We start from the raw sequence: 17,637 nt of genomic DNA on the forward strand, positions 1-17,637 counted from the left end.
AAATACTGTATGTCTTTGCCGTAATTAGTGATACTTCGGGTCGAATTAAGAATTTTCATTACTTAAAACTTGAATAACTTTTGGTTTATCTTGAGAGTAAAACTGCCTTATTAATGTTAATATTATAACTTTCACTACTTGGAAAAACTACATAATTTCCAATAAGTTTCATTTTGACGACTTAAACTGTATTCAAACGAAGGAATGCGCCTTTAACGAGTTACATGTCAACAGCAAGTATACATACTAAGAATGATCAATTTACTTTTGTTAAATTGAACCATAGTAAGGATCTGTAGGCTTTTAAAATATCACTGATCATGCTTGTTACATGCAAGTTTAAATTGTTATTAGATAAAAGTTCCCCTGATTCCAACAAAAATATAAAGTTTCTGTAAAATCCAGACTTTCTGAAATACTATGAACACTGTAAGTACATGTATGTCAATACCAGCATCTGTACTACACGGAAAAGTCCCAACATCTCTATAACACTGAACAGTTCCCTTGACACGCCTCGTGTTCCGTCTCATTACACAGCTTCCAATCCTCCTAGTTATGACGTAGTTATGGTCACGCGAGTACTGGTGTATTCTGTTGGCCTCAAAATGTTCACGGATATCACGCAATTTTGATGTGTTTTTCCCGGGGTCAACCTCCGAATAAAGAATTTCTGTCGTTAACTGCAGATCAATCGTTAACATTGATCAAATTACCTTCAGACATCTTTTGATACATCTATCAGATAACGACTGATTCATTTCCACCTGCTATTTAAAGTTGAATTTAATTGAATGTATTCGGGCGTCAATAAAAAGGGGATAGTTCGACCTTAACAAGTTATTATTCTACATGAACCATGAATCCCGGCGTACCACGCAGCAACGACTTACTTTTTTCGGTATGTATTTTTTTTCATGTTTTGTTTGTTTTGTTATTGCTTTGTATTTTTTGTTGGGAACACGAAGGCGATGTACAATCTACATCACCTCTGTCAGAATGGACTCGTCCACGCCGTAAAGTATAAGGTGTACAACTTACATCTCACATGAAATAGAAAACTTGTTTCGTGCACACAATAAAAATAATAAGTCTAAAATAAGAAGAAAAGCGAAGAAACTCGGCCTAATTCCTCTGATCTTTCGATGTTTTGGGAATTCCAATCGTAACATGGTATAAATAATTAATGTATTCATCGCGCGGGTTTCCTCATTCATGAAGCGCGTGTTGTTCACGTGACGTTGTGGTTTAAATTAGGAAGATGTCTAGCTCTATTTAGACCTTGTAGTATCGATACATACTGTAGTAAACCTATAAACGGACCGACTGTGTTAGTAATGATCACCAGTCTAAATAGATACACTATTGAACACGTGATGATCACGTGACAGATATTTTATTGGCAAGAGGTGAAATTGAGCTCTAGCACCTTATTGTATCAAAGGCTATATCGGATGTAGTCATAATGGTAACTAATTCTACAAAATATGTTTGTCTTAGTCGAAGACAACGATAATATTGAAAAATCGACGAGTAGCCAAAATGTTCAATGATAGTCATGTTATTAGCCGTACATCTATAATCAATATTATTTATAGACAAAAGGCTTTCGAAATTTTTATTCAGCACTATAATCGACCTGTAGCCAGATCATTTTTAAATAATTAAAGTAATGACATATCAAAATTACATCGCCATAGCATAATGAACCGTCGTTTTCAATGTAGAGTGGAATATACATGTTGGACGATTATTTATAGCTACATTCTAAGGTATTCTCACACGTGGTTAGTTGTTTATGTTTATTAAACTGATTCTCATAAGAAAATGTAACATGTACAGTTATAGTGCCCCATAAGCCAGATATGGCTGGGTGTTGATGCATTTTAATGAAATGTGTATTTTATGTATTTGTATGTATCGATACGAGACACTTTAATTAACATATCTGTATCTGTATCGACCAGAGTATATATATACAGATATTCGATTAAAATAACACGATTAGCCGGCTGTTTTTGCGATTCGAGAACGGTAAAGCGGCAGTATAATTTTCGCTAAAACTTTACACGTTTGTAAAACTTGTTGTGTGCTGTAATGTATGTATAGAGTTAGATTCTAAAGAGCTAGTTAAGTTAACGAGATATTGGGGATGAAACAAGCAAATCCGCTTTACGATTCACTCTAGATAATAATCATGAATTCTATCACAACATTCATATATATTTCATGAGATTCATTAAAGACATACATGACAGAGCAGTGTATTTGTATGTTTCTGACGAATCTCTGTACCAGCTACGTATATAATACCACTGGCTGGAATAATCATTGTTTCACCTGAGTTTTGTTTGTCAAGTTGGTATTTTCATGCATCGATATAGATCGAAAGCAATGAAAGGCCTGACACCTAGCTAGTGGTTAGAAAGTTACAAATTAGAGACATTCCGGAAAAAAACGTCAATCGGAACCCCTCGTCATTTTTTACTACGTTCGCAGACGGAGGCGAGGTGTTCCGATTGAAAAAAAAGTATGTAATTTAACGATAAAGTACGATGAGTGCAGAATATTTTTCCATAGAATAGTAATATTTAGACAGATTGCTGCTGTTAAAAATTATCATCAACGACAACAATGAGATAAAATGAGTGACAACTTTGGATATAGTAATGTCGTAATATCGCTGTTGATTATTTCTCGTGACTGATTACAGATAATAAAAAACCTAACATTCCATTAATGTATCTGTGTATGGACAGAAGTAAGGTGACTGATCACCGACTGGTCCAATCATTTTCAAACATGCAACAGAAAACACGCATTTGTTTTTTCCCTCACAACTCTCGTACAATCCACAACCTGTACATTGAGATTTCCTATTTGATGATCTGGCAGAAGAATTCTCATCTTTACGGAACACATTTATTATCAAACCTGACATTGACTTTTACCACATTAACATATATCACAAAATAGCAGGGTTCGTGGTGTCCATGAAGCCCACGTATAAAAATAATAGTTTATAATTAAAATTTCGTGCAATACAGCTTTAAATTCGTTAAAATATTAATTGCCATTATGCCTCTCCCATTTGGATCGTGGGATACATTGATCTACCACTGTTTCTTTTGTTCTAATTATAAAATAAGTTTGTCTGAGTCATGACTTTGGAACCATTAAAGATTCCCTAATAAAACTTCACCATAACTACATTACTGGAATTGCAATGTGCAAACCTGAAAATAGGCGATGTTGTCGTGTTCTCAATGTCAAAGGTAAAAAAAAAATACAGGTTCGGTTAAAATTCACGCGAAGGTCACTTTTACTAAAATGTAATTTTCCTTAAAGTTTTTTTTATGATATAAATGTTTTTATTTATAAAGCAGAGCTGACAAGAATAAATTGAGGAAGTTCTTGATTAAAGGTCAAGGTCACTAGGTCGATGTCAAGGTCAATGTTAAAATGCGTTCTGATATTTCATTTTTTACTCTATGAAGCAGTGTTATCCAAATTCAAATTGGAGTATCCAATCAAAAGTGAATTTCAAGGTCAGATAAGAAATATCTACCGCATTAGGAAATGTAGTGTTCTGACAATACCAGTGAATAGACTGAAACTAGCGCGTGATCAGTAAATGGTGATAAGTAAATGATCGATGAATGGTCTACTTGTTATAGACACAGTCGCCGAGACGAGGTTGTCCTTGTTATAGAGACAGACGCCGAGACGAGGTTGTCCTCGCTAGAGAGAGAGACGCCGAGACGAGGTTGTCTTTGTTATAGAGACTGTCGCCAAGACGAGGTTGTCCTTGTTATAGAGACAGTCGCCGAGACGAGGTTGTCCTTGTTATAGAGAGAGACGCCGAGACGAGGTTGTCTTTGTTATAGAGACTGTCGCCGAGACGAGGTTGTCTTTGTTATAGAGACTGTCGCCGAGACGAGGTTGTCCTTGTTATAGAGACTGTCGCCGAGACGAGGTTGTCCTTGTTATAGAGACAGACGCCGAGACGAGGTTGTCTTTGTTATAGAGACAGACGCCGAGACGAGGTTGTCTTTGTTATAAAGACAGACGCCGAGACGAGGTTGTCCTTGTTATAGAGACAGACGTCGAGACGAGGTTGTCCTTGTTATAGAGACAGTCGCCGAGACGGGGTTGTCCTTGTTATAGAGACAGTCGCCGAGACGAGGTTGTCCTTGTTATAGAGACAGTCGCCGAGACGGGGTTGTCCTTGTTATAGAGACAGACGCCGAGACGAGGTTGTCCTTGTTATAGAGACAGTCGCCGAGACGAGATTGTCCTTGTTATAGACAGACGCCGAGATAATGGTCTTCACTAGATCGCGGGTTATCATAATCACAGTAAAGAGATAGTGGTGCACTTTGAGCTACAAAATCACTTAGCCATAAGAACAATCTGACTGAGACAAGTACAAATTCTAACTCATATATAGTTAAAATTGATATTACAGTTATCGGATGCTGTTTAATTCATAAATAACTATGAACCCCTGGCAGAGTTTTGGTTAACTGTAAAACTCGGCATCAAGGTGTATTTCGTCGTCAGTATTTGCTCATATTAAACGATCAAAGCAGCCAGAAAGTCTCCCTGATGACATCCACTTTTACGCAATATGATGTTTACTCTAACAGCCCTATGATATCTACCAAGGAAAACGATTTTGTGATCATGGTGACCCGCCATCTTGAAAAGATTATCCCCTAGCGGGTATACATGAGTGGTATTAAAATGGATTATATATATACATGTAATACATTCCTAATTATATAAGAGCGATGATCAACCTAACTGTATCGCATGTAATGAACTGTTTACTGTCAACGACAGCATACTGGAATGTATAGATTTACGACCTACACGAGACAGTATCTATTTAAGCATTGAACGGCTTTCAGTTGGCATTCATAGTCAATATGAATGCCAACTGAAAGCCGTTCAATGCTTATATTTACCATCTGTGATTTTTTATTTGTCGTGCGATTTTTTTTTTGAAATTTTCAAATTCAAATTTCAGTTGGCAGTTCATAAGCTGGTGAACTCGCAACTGAATTGGTAGGGTTATATAGTGGCAGTGCCATACAATGGTAAATATAATGGTATAACATATTTAAAACTTTTAATTAAAACTGTTAACATTAACACAATTATGAACATCTTCGTCGGTCTACACCACAAGATATGACTATACATAGCCACAGCTATCTTTTTGGATTATATACGTGCGTGCACCAACATATTTATACATATTTCGAATTTTATGTTGTTTCGCTTATACCGCATTCCTTCGTTGGGGCATCCGAAACATGCACAATTTCTGTTGATGGAATCTTTGTCCGAACGATGATTATATGAGTGTTTGTGCCTATAAGTAATGAAATTAACGCCAAAATGTACAGGAAAAAGGCGTATCGTATCAAATTCCTTATGCCTTTGCGGTAATAAGTGATACTTCGGGTCGAATTAAGAAATTTCAGGACTTAATACCCGAAGAACTTTATCTTGAGAGTAAGATTACCTTATTAATATAAAGATCATAACTTTTACTACCTGGAAAAAAATACATTTTTTCCAGAAAGTTTAATTTTGACAACCTTAACTTTATTCAAACGAAGAAATGCCCCTTTAATAAACTTTTTTATTTCACCATGTGTTGGCCCTACTGACATTGTTTCGTCAATACATTGGTGTAGAGCCTTGATTCACACATGCGTTGCCTGGAATTTTACAGATTCATTTTTTTGCATTGTTTACATTCACATGGCATGACACGATATACACTAATTAGGAAATGTGTGAATTAAAGGGTTGTAATTTGTACTTAATGCATGAACATTATAACGTCATTAATGTTACCGTGACAACAGCAATAGTTTATAGTCAAAAACGACCTGTGTGTAATAAAGGATTATGTTGGCGGTAATGAACAACTTTATTTTAAATCCAATTAGAATTTATATAGGACAGTAAATGGTTCAGGAAATGTAATAGAAACATAAAACTACGTCGCTTTGGCATTTACAGTCGTCATAAATCACACAGCATTGCTTAATTATGTCTCCAAATCAATAATTAGTTTTGAGGTTAAAACTTGTCATTTTAATTCTGAAACTATTGTAACGATCTGTTCCATATATATCTACACTTGTACACACTTATATATATTAGGTAAGAATTCAAAAAGAAAGGTCAGGGTCAAATACAAAGGTCACAATAAGTATACCTATTTTACAGTGTACACCAAGGTCAAAGGTCACACGTATACTTGAAATGTTCGTGTAATATCTATCTGAATGATGGTGGGCGTTGAGGCGTAAACTATGCCAGCCTCCATTCACGTCCTATATATTACGTCGGTTTCCTCTTTAGGTTGTACAGAACCGGAAATAGAAAACATCGCTTTGAATCATATTTAATAGAAACTGAAAGATAAGTATTTTTCTCGTGACAGAACGATAAGATACTGTCTAGTTGTTAAATTTCACGGAGTTAACTTTTAGCTGTTATCCCAGTCGGATCTAGTACGCGGGCATTGAATTTTCGTCCCACTGTTGACTACCTTGTAAGTATTATACATCAAACACTTATGTATATTTCAGTATAAGTATAATCCAGACAACAAAGGGATCGGTCTGGTATTGTTTTACATCCATTCATTGTTTGTTTTTGTTTAACGTCCTATTAACAGCCAGGGTCATTTAAGGACGTGCCAGGTTTAGAGGTGGAGGAAAGCCGGAGTACCCGGAGAAAAACCACCGGCCTACAGTCAGTACCTGGCAACTGCCCCACGTAGGTTTCGAACTCACAACCAAGAGGTGGAGGGCTAGTGATAAAGTGTCGGGACACCTTAACCACTCGGCCACCGCGGCCCACACATTCATGTAATTTAATGACGGTCTACGATAGGAAACACTGATTGACACATTTATAGTGTTATCATACTGTCATGTCACACGTGGACAAGATAACCTCACATCACAACAAAAATGAGCGAAACAGTCCTTTTTTGTTTAAGGGGTTTAACGTCTTTGTAACGATCAGGGTCATAACTGCCCTTACCGCGAAGAAAGCTGAACGTCAATCGAAGAGATGCGATTAAAATTGTATTTGTCTTCTTGGGAAGAGTACAGAACTTTTAACTTTCCTCGTAACGGCATTAACTCAAACAAAGGAGAAAATAGAAAACAACTAAGTCATAAAAATAAGACCAAAACGGGTCAAAGGCGGGGAAAAAAAAGATGAAAAAAGAGCGTTTTTTTCTTTCATATTAATCCTGGTATGATGTCACACCAAGGTCAAGTGACTTGTTAATCGCTGACGTAAAAAGGTATCGTATTTAGAATCAAAGACATTTCCGTGGCCCTGTAGTACAGCCGATCTCCAGGCATTTAATATGATTGTGTCGCACGACATTGATTTATATACATACTCGTCCGAAGTCGTATTACTCGGGGCAACACACGATGGATACTTGTGTTTTAATTAATAACACCGTTTAATTAGTAAGAAATGATTCAATATGTCGTAGACTACGCCTTCGTCTATACAAAAGCCGACAGCTTCCGGCGTCATAAACCTGTAAATAAACAGCCAACTGTTTTATTAAGCTTAGGCTAAAGTAGAAATATCACAAGAAAAGTCATCGTCAAAGGATTCTGGTGACGTCTCCGAGTAAAATACAGCGTACAATGTTAGACGTGTGTGGTGTTTTCTGGACCACCGAGAAGAATTCCATAGCTGCATTTAAGACCTGACGCAGCGCATTTAAAACAGATTAAAAAAAACCGCATTGTATATTTTTTGAAGAATTTTCGTCTGGAAACAAATTGTTTACTTTGCTAACTATCTATTAACTGTTTCGTTCAGATATACTCCGACACTTTCGAGCGTCTGTGTATAATTTTCTTAATCATAAACAAGAAATATCTTTAAAAAAAAGATAAGTGGCATAGTTTTAATGCTGGTGGTTATAATGTAAAACTGCTGGTGAAATAAATCAACGAACTAATGCGTTTCAGCACGGATAGCAAAATTATATCAGTTTGAATCATTTTTGGTGATAATAAGACTGCATTTGAATCAGGAATATAATCTCGTTAATGTGTCATTTGAAAAGATATCCATTTATTCAGCTTGCATTCAATCTTAACTTTGTTTCGTTTTTAATTGCATATCTGCATTTTGCATTGTCCGCTGTATTGACCAATCATATACATGTACTTCATCTTGACCGGTAACGCCACCTGTCGCGTCATATCCGGGGCCAAAAGAATATTATATGGCTATGCCGAAAAATACTGATTAAAAACGAATCGATATTCAAAATGGAAATACAGGCACGATTTAAAATGATATAGAATATTGTTTAAATTGCCGAATCATTCCTGAGGACTACGTGGAAACATCATGGAGTTTCCGAAGACGTTGTCACGGGTTCGAATCGCAAAGTGCTCTGTTTTGGATCTTCTTATGTTATGCGTGTGTTATGTAATCATATCACCGAGACAACAGTGAACAGGTTAACATACCTACATATTTATATGGACAATATGTGTATTCCATAAAAAGTGAGATGATATACTCCGTCACGATTACATCCGGGTTCCATCACAGGTAGCCCTGTGGTTCGATTCCTGTCGGGACAATCGGCAGGAATAGTTTCCAGATTATTTCTCACCTTAATATGTCTAACCACTGTTTACTGTCGGGTATAAGGGGAGTTGTACTTTAATGCCGATGTCAAATACCGCATGTTACTGTATCAAAAACCAGCGGCATTTAATGTGTATAGTGCACGTCCAGAACAGACGCACGTGCATTGTGCTGGCATCCGATTCACCAGCTTTAGTTTAAAATGCTAGCGAGAAGTCGGCACACTCTTACGGAGATACAGAATGTCAGCATGTACCGCAACAACCAAATAATAACGGCGACCAAGCCATGTTACTACAAACTTTACAAATCAAAGTACGTAATTACGGAATTACAAAAATATACCTCCACTAATCCGAGCTTCCCGTTCTAGGCGCGAGTATTGGCGCTGATTAGGGCACTGTAGAGGAAAGGTCAGCGCCACTCAGCGTTTTTATTTCTATCTAAAACGTCGCCAGAAATATGCACGGTTATTTCTCTATTAGGACAAACATCTCGGCGCTCCATTAGGTTGATTTACGTGTACAGACGTCACAAACAAGCTTACATCTGAATCAGATCAAATCTGGCTTCCGCTTTAATGATTTGTACACAGTTTCGCATGTAGTGCCCTATATGTAACCAAAGGTACAAAAAGGGATTTGAAGCGTTGTCTGTATTTTAGGAACGTTTTGGATATATATACGGTTTTGTGATTAAAAAATCTACGGAGGTAATGTTTTGATATGAAATGAATTCAGATAGGTTGTTTTTATTAATTTGTTACATCTTCTACTTGATATAGGCATATTTTCCAAACAAAGACTAGAAGATTTATTTCAATCTCGTACTTTAATTTCACCATCTGACACATACATTGTAATGCATTCTTATGTTGTGTATATAGGCCTGGGGTCTGTGTTGCAAAGCGGAATCAATATCTATCTCGGAATTAACTAAACAAACATGTTGTACAGTTTCATATTGTCTTGAGTTGTACAGAAACCATCTCCGGCTATTGATTAATGGTAACACATTATTCCACAACTGACTCGAAAGTATTATCTTATTAAAAAGAAAACATTGCTCAATGCTTCCACTGTTTAACAGTTCCCTAGACAGTACCAACAACTGAACAAATCCTTAGTATATAAACACAGGGGTCTAAAAACAACAACAACAACAACAACAACAACAACAACAACAAAACACAGGGGTCTAAAAACAACAACAACAACAACAACAACAACAACAACAAAACACAGGGGTCTAAAAAAAAAAAACAACAACAACAACAAAAACAAAACACGGGTCTAAAAAACAACAACAACAACAACAACAAAACACAGGGGTCTAAAAAAAACAAAAACAAAAAAACAACAACAACAAAACACAGGGGTCTGACAATATTTGTTATACTTGGTTCTTTGTTTAGTTTAAACAATAATTTTGTTTAATATTCAAAACACAGTTACGGTATTTCATATAGGATGGGAAAACAAGCTTAGAGCTTATATTAATTCCTTTATTTGATTTACATATTGCCTACCCTGTTGGACTGAGACTATTACGGAATGTTTAAGGTTTAACATTCTGTAAAAGTATTACCCTCGAATGAATACATCAAATCTACTAAAATCTATGTCCATTAATGAATCATATCTATTTACACATTTGGTATTGAGTAAATAATTAAGGGCACCGTGAAATCAGGGAACCAATCTCCAGGAAATAACGTTAACACAAGAAACAAGAGTATTACGAAAATCTGAACCAGCTACAAGTCTCCAGTCCCTGGCACTGTGCTCGTCTCCCGACGTTATCGTCCATACAATCCCGTGCTCTTGGACATAAAAATGGAACAATTACGTATATGATCCTCATATTAGGTGGTCATTAGGGTTGTAATACACGTGTCTGACGCCCCAGAACGAATTCAGTAGGTAGATCGTAAGTGGTTATCAAATATTGAACAGGTTAATTGGTCACGTGTTACATACGCGGACAATTCACTGATAGTAAAAACGTAGACATGCCAAGACGGCTTTAGATATATTTATGTCCCAACTTGTCGTCAGATTTCTTTAAATCAATGCAGACATGGACCTTTTTCAGATAAATGTCTGATTTCAGACTACAAAGTTGTATTATTGATTAAGATTTAAAATTTCAAAATATTTTTTTCAAAATTGCAATCATTTTTAATAAAATTCTATAACACACATATTTCGATTTTTTTTTTAAAAACCCCACTACTCTCTGAGTTAGCCGTGCCCTGTGCGAGTTGTGCCCTGGGACAGCTTTGAAGGGCAATCATGCCTTGCGTGGACAGCAGTGTCCTGAGCCGTTCCATGGTTGAGGCGTTCTCTAGGTTAGCCGTTCCCTGGGTTAGCCGTCCCCTGGGTAAGCCGTGTCCTCGGTTAGCCGTGTCCTCGATTAGCCGTCCCCTGGGTAAGCCGTGTCCTGAGTTTGCCGTGTCCTCAGTTAGCCGTGTCCTGAGTAAGCCATGTCCTCAGTTAGCCGTGTCCTGGGTAAGCCGTTCCCTGGGTTAGCCGTGTTCATGGGTTAGCCGTTCCCTGGGTTAGCCGTGTCCATGGGTTAGCCGTTCCCTGGGGTAACCGTGTCCATGGGTTAGCCGTGTCCTGCGTTAGCCGTTCCCTGGGTTAGCCGTTCCCTGCGTTAGCCGTTCCCTGGGTTAGCCGTGTCCATGGGTTAGCCGTGTCCATGGGTTAGCCGTTCCCTGGGTTAGCCGTGTCCATGGGTTAGCCGTTCCCTGGGGTAACCGTGTCCATGGGTTAGCCGTGTCCTGCGTTAGCCGTTCCCTGGGGTAACCGTGTCCATGGGTTAGCCGTGTCCATGGGTTAGCCGTTCCCTGGGTTAGCCGTTCCCTGGGTTAGCCGTGTCCATGGGTTAGCCGTTCCTTGGGGTAACCGTGTCCATGGGTTAGCCGTGTCCTGCGTTAGCCGTTCCCTGGGGTAACCGTGTCGATGGGTTAGCCGTGTCCATGGGTTAGCCGTTCCCTGGGTTAGCCGTTCCCTGGGTTAGCCGTGTCCTGCGTTAGCCGTTCCCTGGGTTAGCCGTGTCCATGGGATTGCCGTGTCCATGGGTTAGCCGTGTCCTCGGTTAGCCGTTCCCTGGGTAAGCCGTGTCCTCGGTTAGCCGTGTCCTGAGTTAGCCATGAACTCAGAGCCGTTCCCCGAGTTAGCCGTGTTCTGTGACGGCCATGTCCTGGGCAAACCGTGCCCTGGGTGAGGCGTGCCCTTGGACAGCCTTCCGGGACAGTCGTACCCTGAGTGGACAGCCATACCCAATGTACATGAAACATTGACCTACCACAAAGTCTTTTACGATGTACTGTTGTCTGATCATAAACCGCAGCGATCTATCGGCCGTCGATTGATTCGATATTTAGATAAGATTTTATCACACGACAGTAAAATACTTTTGTTCTATAAGGGGAGACAAACACGATTTTAAAAGGTCTCACAACCCAAACCTCATCTTGTAGTAGCTTTATAGGTCTCGTAATGGACGTTTGTTCGACTGGGATATAGGAACAGAAAGAAACAACGAACATCCGGGTATTGAATTATAGATGTCACACTTTTAGTGTGTGTCACGTGATTTGTCCAGAATCGCGTGTTAATGTTACATCGACATATGTTACGTGTATGCTAGGAGTGACGTGTGTTAGTGTTGAAGTCATTTTTCAAGATATGTCAAGATATTTTAACAATTAAAAGCATAACCATTTCATAGCACCAGACAGAAATACTCCATCCAAACACTCCACATTTACATGAACTGCAATATTTTGAAAGATGAATGCATATAATTTTATTATATCTAGTAAAAAATGACAAAATGAAGGAGTAGTATTTTGGTTTGTATTGATTAACGTCATATTAACAGATAATTTCAAGATGGAAGAAAAGACGGTGAGATAAAACAAAGTCCTTTATTATTCCGGTATATGCTATGGACCTTATGTATATGGAGATTTGACACGAGTCCTTCATTATTCCGGTATATTTGACACGAGTCCTCCATTATTCCAGTGAAATCCTTATGATTTTTTGTATTTTTAATTTCAGACACTACATCCTTAGACAGATTATCACAGCTCCGACAGACTCGAGTACTCTTACTCCAGCTCCTTAAACAAATCAACACATACTCACAAGGCCCGCCTAATGTCTACGTGGATACGTCAATACTGGTCAGGGGAGATAACTCTATAGGGGAAAATGACGCTCAGTATGACGGTAAGTTTGACGGTAAAATCTATATTATAAATATTGTTAAACAAGTTATATCAGCTTACATTGTTGACCTAGATGGAACCACGAGAAAGGTGTGGAAGGAAACCGGAGTACCCGGAGAACCCCACGTGGTCGGGGAGGTGACTCGTCTCCATCATACATTTTCATTTCCGGTAGGGGAATTGAATCCTCCTCGTGTAGGCATAAGACGAGTGTACTGTGTAACCGGAGTACTTAAAGGTTTCATTGTCTACGTATCACGGTGGAATAACTACTATCTATCTACAGTACAAAGAATTGATATAAACACCAACTTGTTTGTGAGAATTAACATATACTGAGTTTATTGTGGTTGGTTTGTTGTATAGGGTCTGGCAGAGGGACATGTAGAACGAGATTCCGAACGGCATATCGTCGCTGACGTCACTAAATCCCGTGACAATGTTTCCTTTGTTGTCCAGTATATCCCTCCATTTCAAACTTAAAATTCCGATACAAATCACGAGTGACGTCACTGTATAATCGAGATTTTCCGTGATGTCCGGTTCCAAGTTCTTGTCATGACTGCTCTCAACGCCACCTGTCGCTTGAACTAATTAAACACTTCCTGTGCGTGGTTGAAACGAGGCCGGTGGTCGGGTGAGCCGACATTATTGGCCTTGTCACGAACGCGTCAGACTTTATCTTAATGTGCATGTGAATCTCCTTTAAAATCACATAAACAATGTCAATACGCTTATAAGATGCTATATTTAACACCTACGTACTATTCCGGAATTTCAGTCCTGCTCCGTGCTTTATATTAGGATTTCACAGGCCACCTAGCTAGTCGACGATTGTATCTGACGAGAGTAGTCATATCTAATCTGGTCGTGTTATCATATTCTCATTCATTTGATCCAATTTACTTTTAATTCAAATTGCCTGTTAATATTTAATTAAAATCATATTTAGTGTGGCTGAATTTCATAGCATTGCGTAAATATAGTTAAGGGCATATCCACCCTTCCGTGCTTTACAGACAGAGAGTGTTCTATATGTCGTAGATGTCGTCAAGGGAGCCACAACATACAAGTAGTGTCCTTTCTCTGTTGAATTTCGGAAATATCGCTAAATCGCACTTAAATTCAGGCACAAAGCTATGTAAATCGTTTTCAGTTTTCGCCATTTTTCTCAAAATGGTGTATACTGGAAAATGTCCACACGTCATGGACGTCATCCTATGTTCACTTAAGAATGCTGGTTTTGCCAGTTATTATATAAACCACTCTAATAATCTACATTTGTAATACAAATCCGACAGCCCTTTCTTACAGTTGTTTATGGATAGTCTAACGGTCGATCGCCGCGGTAGTATTTTAAGATGTCAGCTCTGTAGGTCACAGAGATAATGCTATGGTGTAATGATATCAATAGCCCATCGTGGAGACATCACGTGTTCAGAGATAATACTGTGGTGTAATGATATCAATAGTCTATCGTGGGGACATCACGTGTTCAGAGATAATACTGTGGTGTAATGATATCAATAGTCTATCGTGGAGACATCACGTGTTCAGAGATAATACTGTGGTGTAATGATATCAATGGTCCATCGTGGGGACATCACGTGTTCAGAGATAATACTGTGGTGTAATGATATCAATGGTTCATTGTTGAGACATCACGTGTTTAGAGATAATACTGTGGTGTAATGATATCAATATTCCATCGTGGAGACATCACGTGTTCAGAGATAATACTGTGGTGTAATGATATCAATATTCCATCGTGGAGACAGCGCATGCTCAGAGATATGCTATGGTGTAATGATATCAATGGCCCATCGTGGAGACAGCGCATGCTCAGAGATATGCTATGGTGTAATGATATCAGTGGTCCATCGTGGAGACATCACGTGTTCAGAGATAATACTGTGGTGTAATGATATCAATGGTCCATCGTGGAGATATCACATGTTCAGAGATAATACTATGGTGTAATGATATCAATATTCCATCGTGGAGACAGCGCATGCTCAGAGATAATACTGTGGTGTAATGATATCAATGGTCCATCGTGGAGACAGCGCATGCTCAGAGATAATACTATGGTGTAATGATATCAATGGTCCATCGTGGAGACAGCGCGTGTTCAGAGATAATACTGTGGTGTACTGATAGCAATGGTCAATTGTGGAGACAGCGCATGCTCAGAGATAAAACTGTGGTGTAATGATATCAGTGGTCCATCGTGGAGACAGCGCATGCTCAGAGATAATACTGTGGTGTAATGATATCAATGGTCCATTGTGGAGACAGCGCATGCTCAGAGATAATACTGTGGTGTAATGATATCAATAGTCCATTGTGGAGACAGCGCATGCTCAGAGATAATGCTGTGGTGTAATGGTATCAATGGTCCATCGTGGAGACAGCGCATGCTCTGCTGAACAGGAAAGATCATTTAACTAGTGTAGCAGTGTCAGTAAAATTTTAGTAATCTTTGGTGATTTGTATCATTAAACAGGTTATTTAAACCACATTTACTAACTCATTTGTTGACGTCACCTATTCGTAAATATATCATTGCGTAAGTACGTGTAGCATAAGAGTGTCAGTATTTTGAACGTTGATGAAAAACTTAATTGCATTCTTTGGGGAGAGATAATGATACGTTTGATATCAGTCCTGACCATTGGAAACTGTTGATGATCGAGTCCGCAAAGACATTCTTTCTCATGAAATCAGCTCTTGTACATTGGCTATCCCGCCTGTAGTGTTCTATCATAAGATTGACGAACTGTGTTAAACAATAATCAGCTCATGTGATTTCGGTGAATTTCAGTCCATGTACTGAGTTTCGATACTAATCTAATACATACATCATATCAAAATAATGTCTATTTAATCAATGTGCATACGTTCTCATTTTCATATTTTCAATATTGTCGAATTGATCTTCACACGTTGGAGGAAATAAAGATATTTAATTCAATTCAATTTTGTCGATGAATCTAATTCGGTTACTGTTCATCGTTTAATCAGCCTCTATTTCATAATTTCAGGTCGAGGCGGTCAGAGATCAGAGAAGCGTGACATGGGAATCATGCCTCCGTGGCGGGAACTATGTCGACTTGCGGGCCTGAGGAACTGCCGCGGGTATCACAGCTAAAACCCAATAAACATATCACTGTGCCTTCATATTTATCGTCCTTTATTGTCTCTCCCCACCAGGTGGCGCTCATTGAGCGACATCTATCGGGGATCAAAACGCTTTTTAACGTACACCTGAAAACGAGAACGAAGTATATCTTTTTTACAGGAAGTCGTGAAATATAATTTAAAATGTATTGGCCAGGTGACGTTGCTTATCAAATGTTAAAAGGTGACGCTCTCTGGAAAACAGTAACGCGTGGCGGAGAAATCCAACGCACAGGGTTTCTGTCGTAGTCAATTGGTAAAAAAACGTCAATAAAGTTGCTATGCTACCTTAGAAGTAATTCTTATTGTTTATATCACCGTTTCTATTTCTGATCATTTAATAATCAATGGCTAGGTACATGTGTATACCAGGACAATACAAGATTATAAAAATAAATGTATTAAATCACGATACAAATAATCATGTTTTAAATCACAGTTTCAACTGTGAAATCAATGAAATATTGTCGTCTGATAATGGAACACGTCTAAAAAACATGGTCCTATTAAGGTAGCATGCCCCCTTAATCTAATTAAATCGAGTTGCTTAGAAATTCACACTTTGCTGTATGTAAAGTAAGTAGCCATAGCACGTGTTGAGGGAATACATCACTGTATGACAAGATACAGCTCTCTATCCGAGTTTGTGATTGATTACATCTCACTATCGGAGTGTATGACTGGGTACATCTCACTATCGGAGTGTGTGACTGGGTACAGCTCACTATCGGATTGTATGACTGGGTACATCTCACTATCGGAGTGTATGACTGGGTACAGGTCATTATCGGAGTGTATGACTGGGTACAGGTCACTATCGGAATGTATGACTGGGTACAGGTCACTATCGGAGTGTATGACTGGGTACAGGTCACTATAGGAGTGTATGACTGGGTACATCTCACTATAGGAGTGTATGACTGGGTACAGCTCACTATTGGAGTGTATGACTGGGTACATCTCACTATCAGAGTGTATGACTGGGTACAGCTCACTATCGGTGTGTATGACTGGGTACATCTCACTGTCGGAGTGTATGACTGGGTACATCTCACTATAGGAGTGTATGACTGGGTACAGCTCACTATCGTAGTGTATGACTGGGTACATCTCACTATCGGAGTTTATGACTGGGTACAGGTCACTATCGGAGTGTATGACTGGGTACAGGTCACTATCGGAGTGTATGACTGGGTACAGGTCACTATCGGAGTGTATGACTGGGTACAGGTCACTATCGGTGTGTATCACTGGGTACAACTCACTATCGGATTGTATGACTGGGTACATCTCACTATCGGAGTGTATGACTGGGTACAACTCACTATCGGAGTGTATGACTGGGTACAGCTCACTATCGGAGTGTATGACTGGGTACATCTCACTATCGGAGTGTATGACTGGGTACAGCTCACTATCGGAGTGTATGACTGGGTACATCTCACTATCGGAGTGTATGACTGGGTACATCTCACTATCGGAGTGTATGACTGGGTACAGCTCACTATCGGTGTGTATGGCTGGGTACAGGTCACTATCGGAGTGTA

General features: G+C 38.9%; 1 protein-coding gene across 2 annotated transcripts in view; it reads left to right on the forward strand.

The window, feature by feature from the left end:
• LOC117315921 overlaps positions 1–16,382 on the forward strand; it is a 30,697-nt gene extending 14,315 nt beyond the window's left edge. For both annotated transcript variants that reach the window (XM_033870343.1, XM_033870344.1), the window contains exons 4-5: positions 12,741–12,911; positions 15,955–16,382. In XM_033870343.1, the coding sequence (XP_033726234.1) occupies positions 12,741–12,911; positions 15,955–16,061 (278 nt within the window). In that variant the 3' untranslated portion in view covers positions 16,062–16,382. The remainder of the gene's footprint in view (positions 1–12,740; positions 12,912–15,954) is intronic.
• Positions 16,383–17,637: the final 1,255 nt, after the last annotated feature.

This window comes from Pecten maximus, chromosome 17 (genome assembly GCF_902652985.1).
Source record: "Pecten maximus chromosome 17, xPecMax1.1, whole genome shotgun sequence".
Classification (NCBI taxonomy): Eukaryota; Metazoa; Mollusca; class Bivalvia; order Pectinida; family Pectinidae; genus Pecten; species Pecten maximus.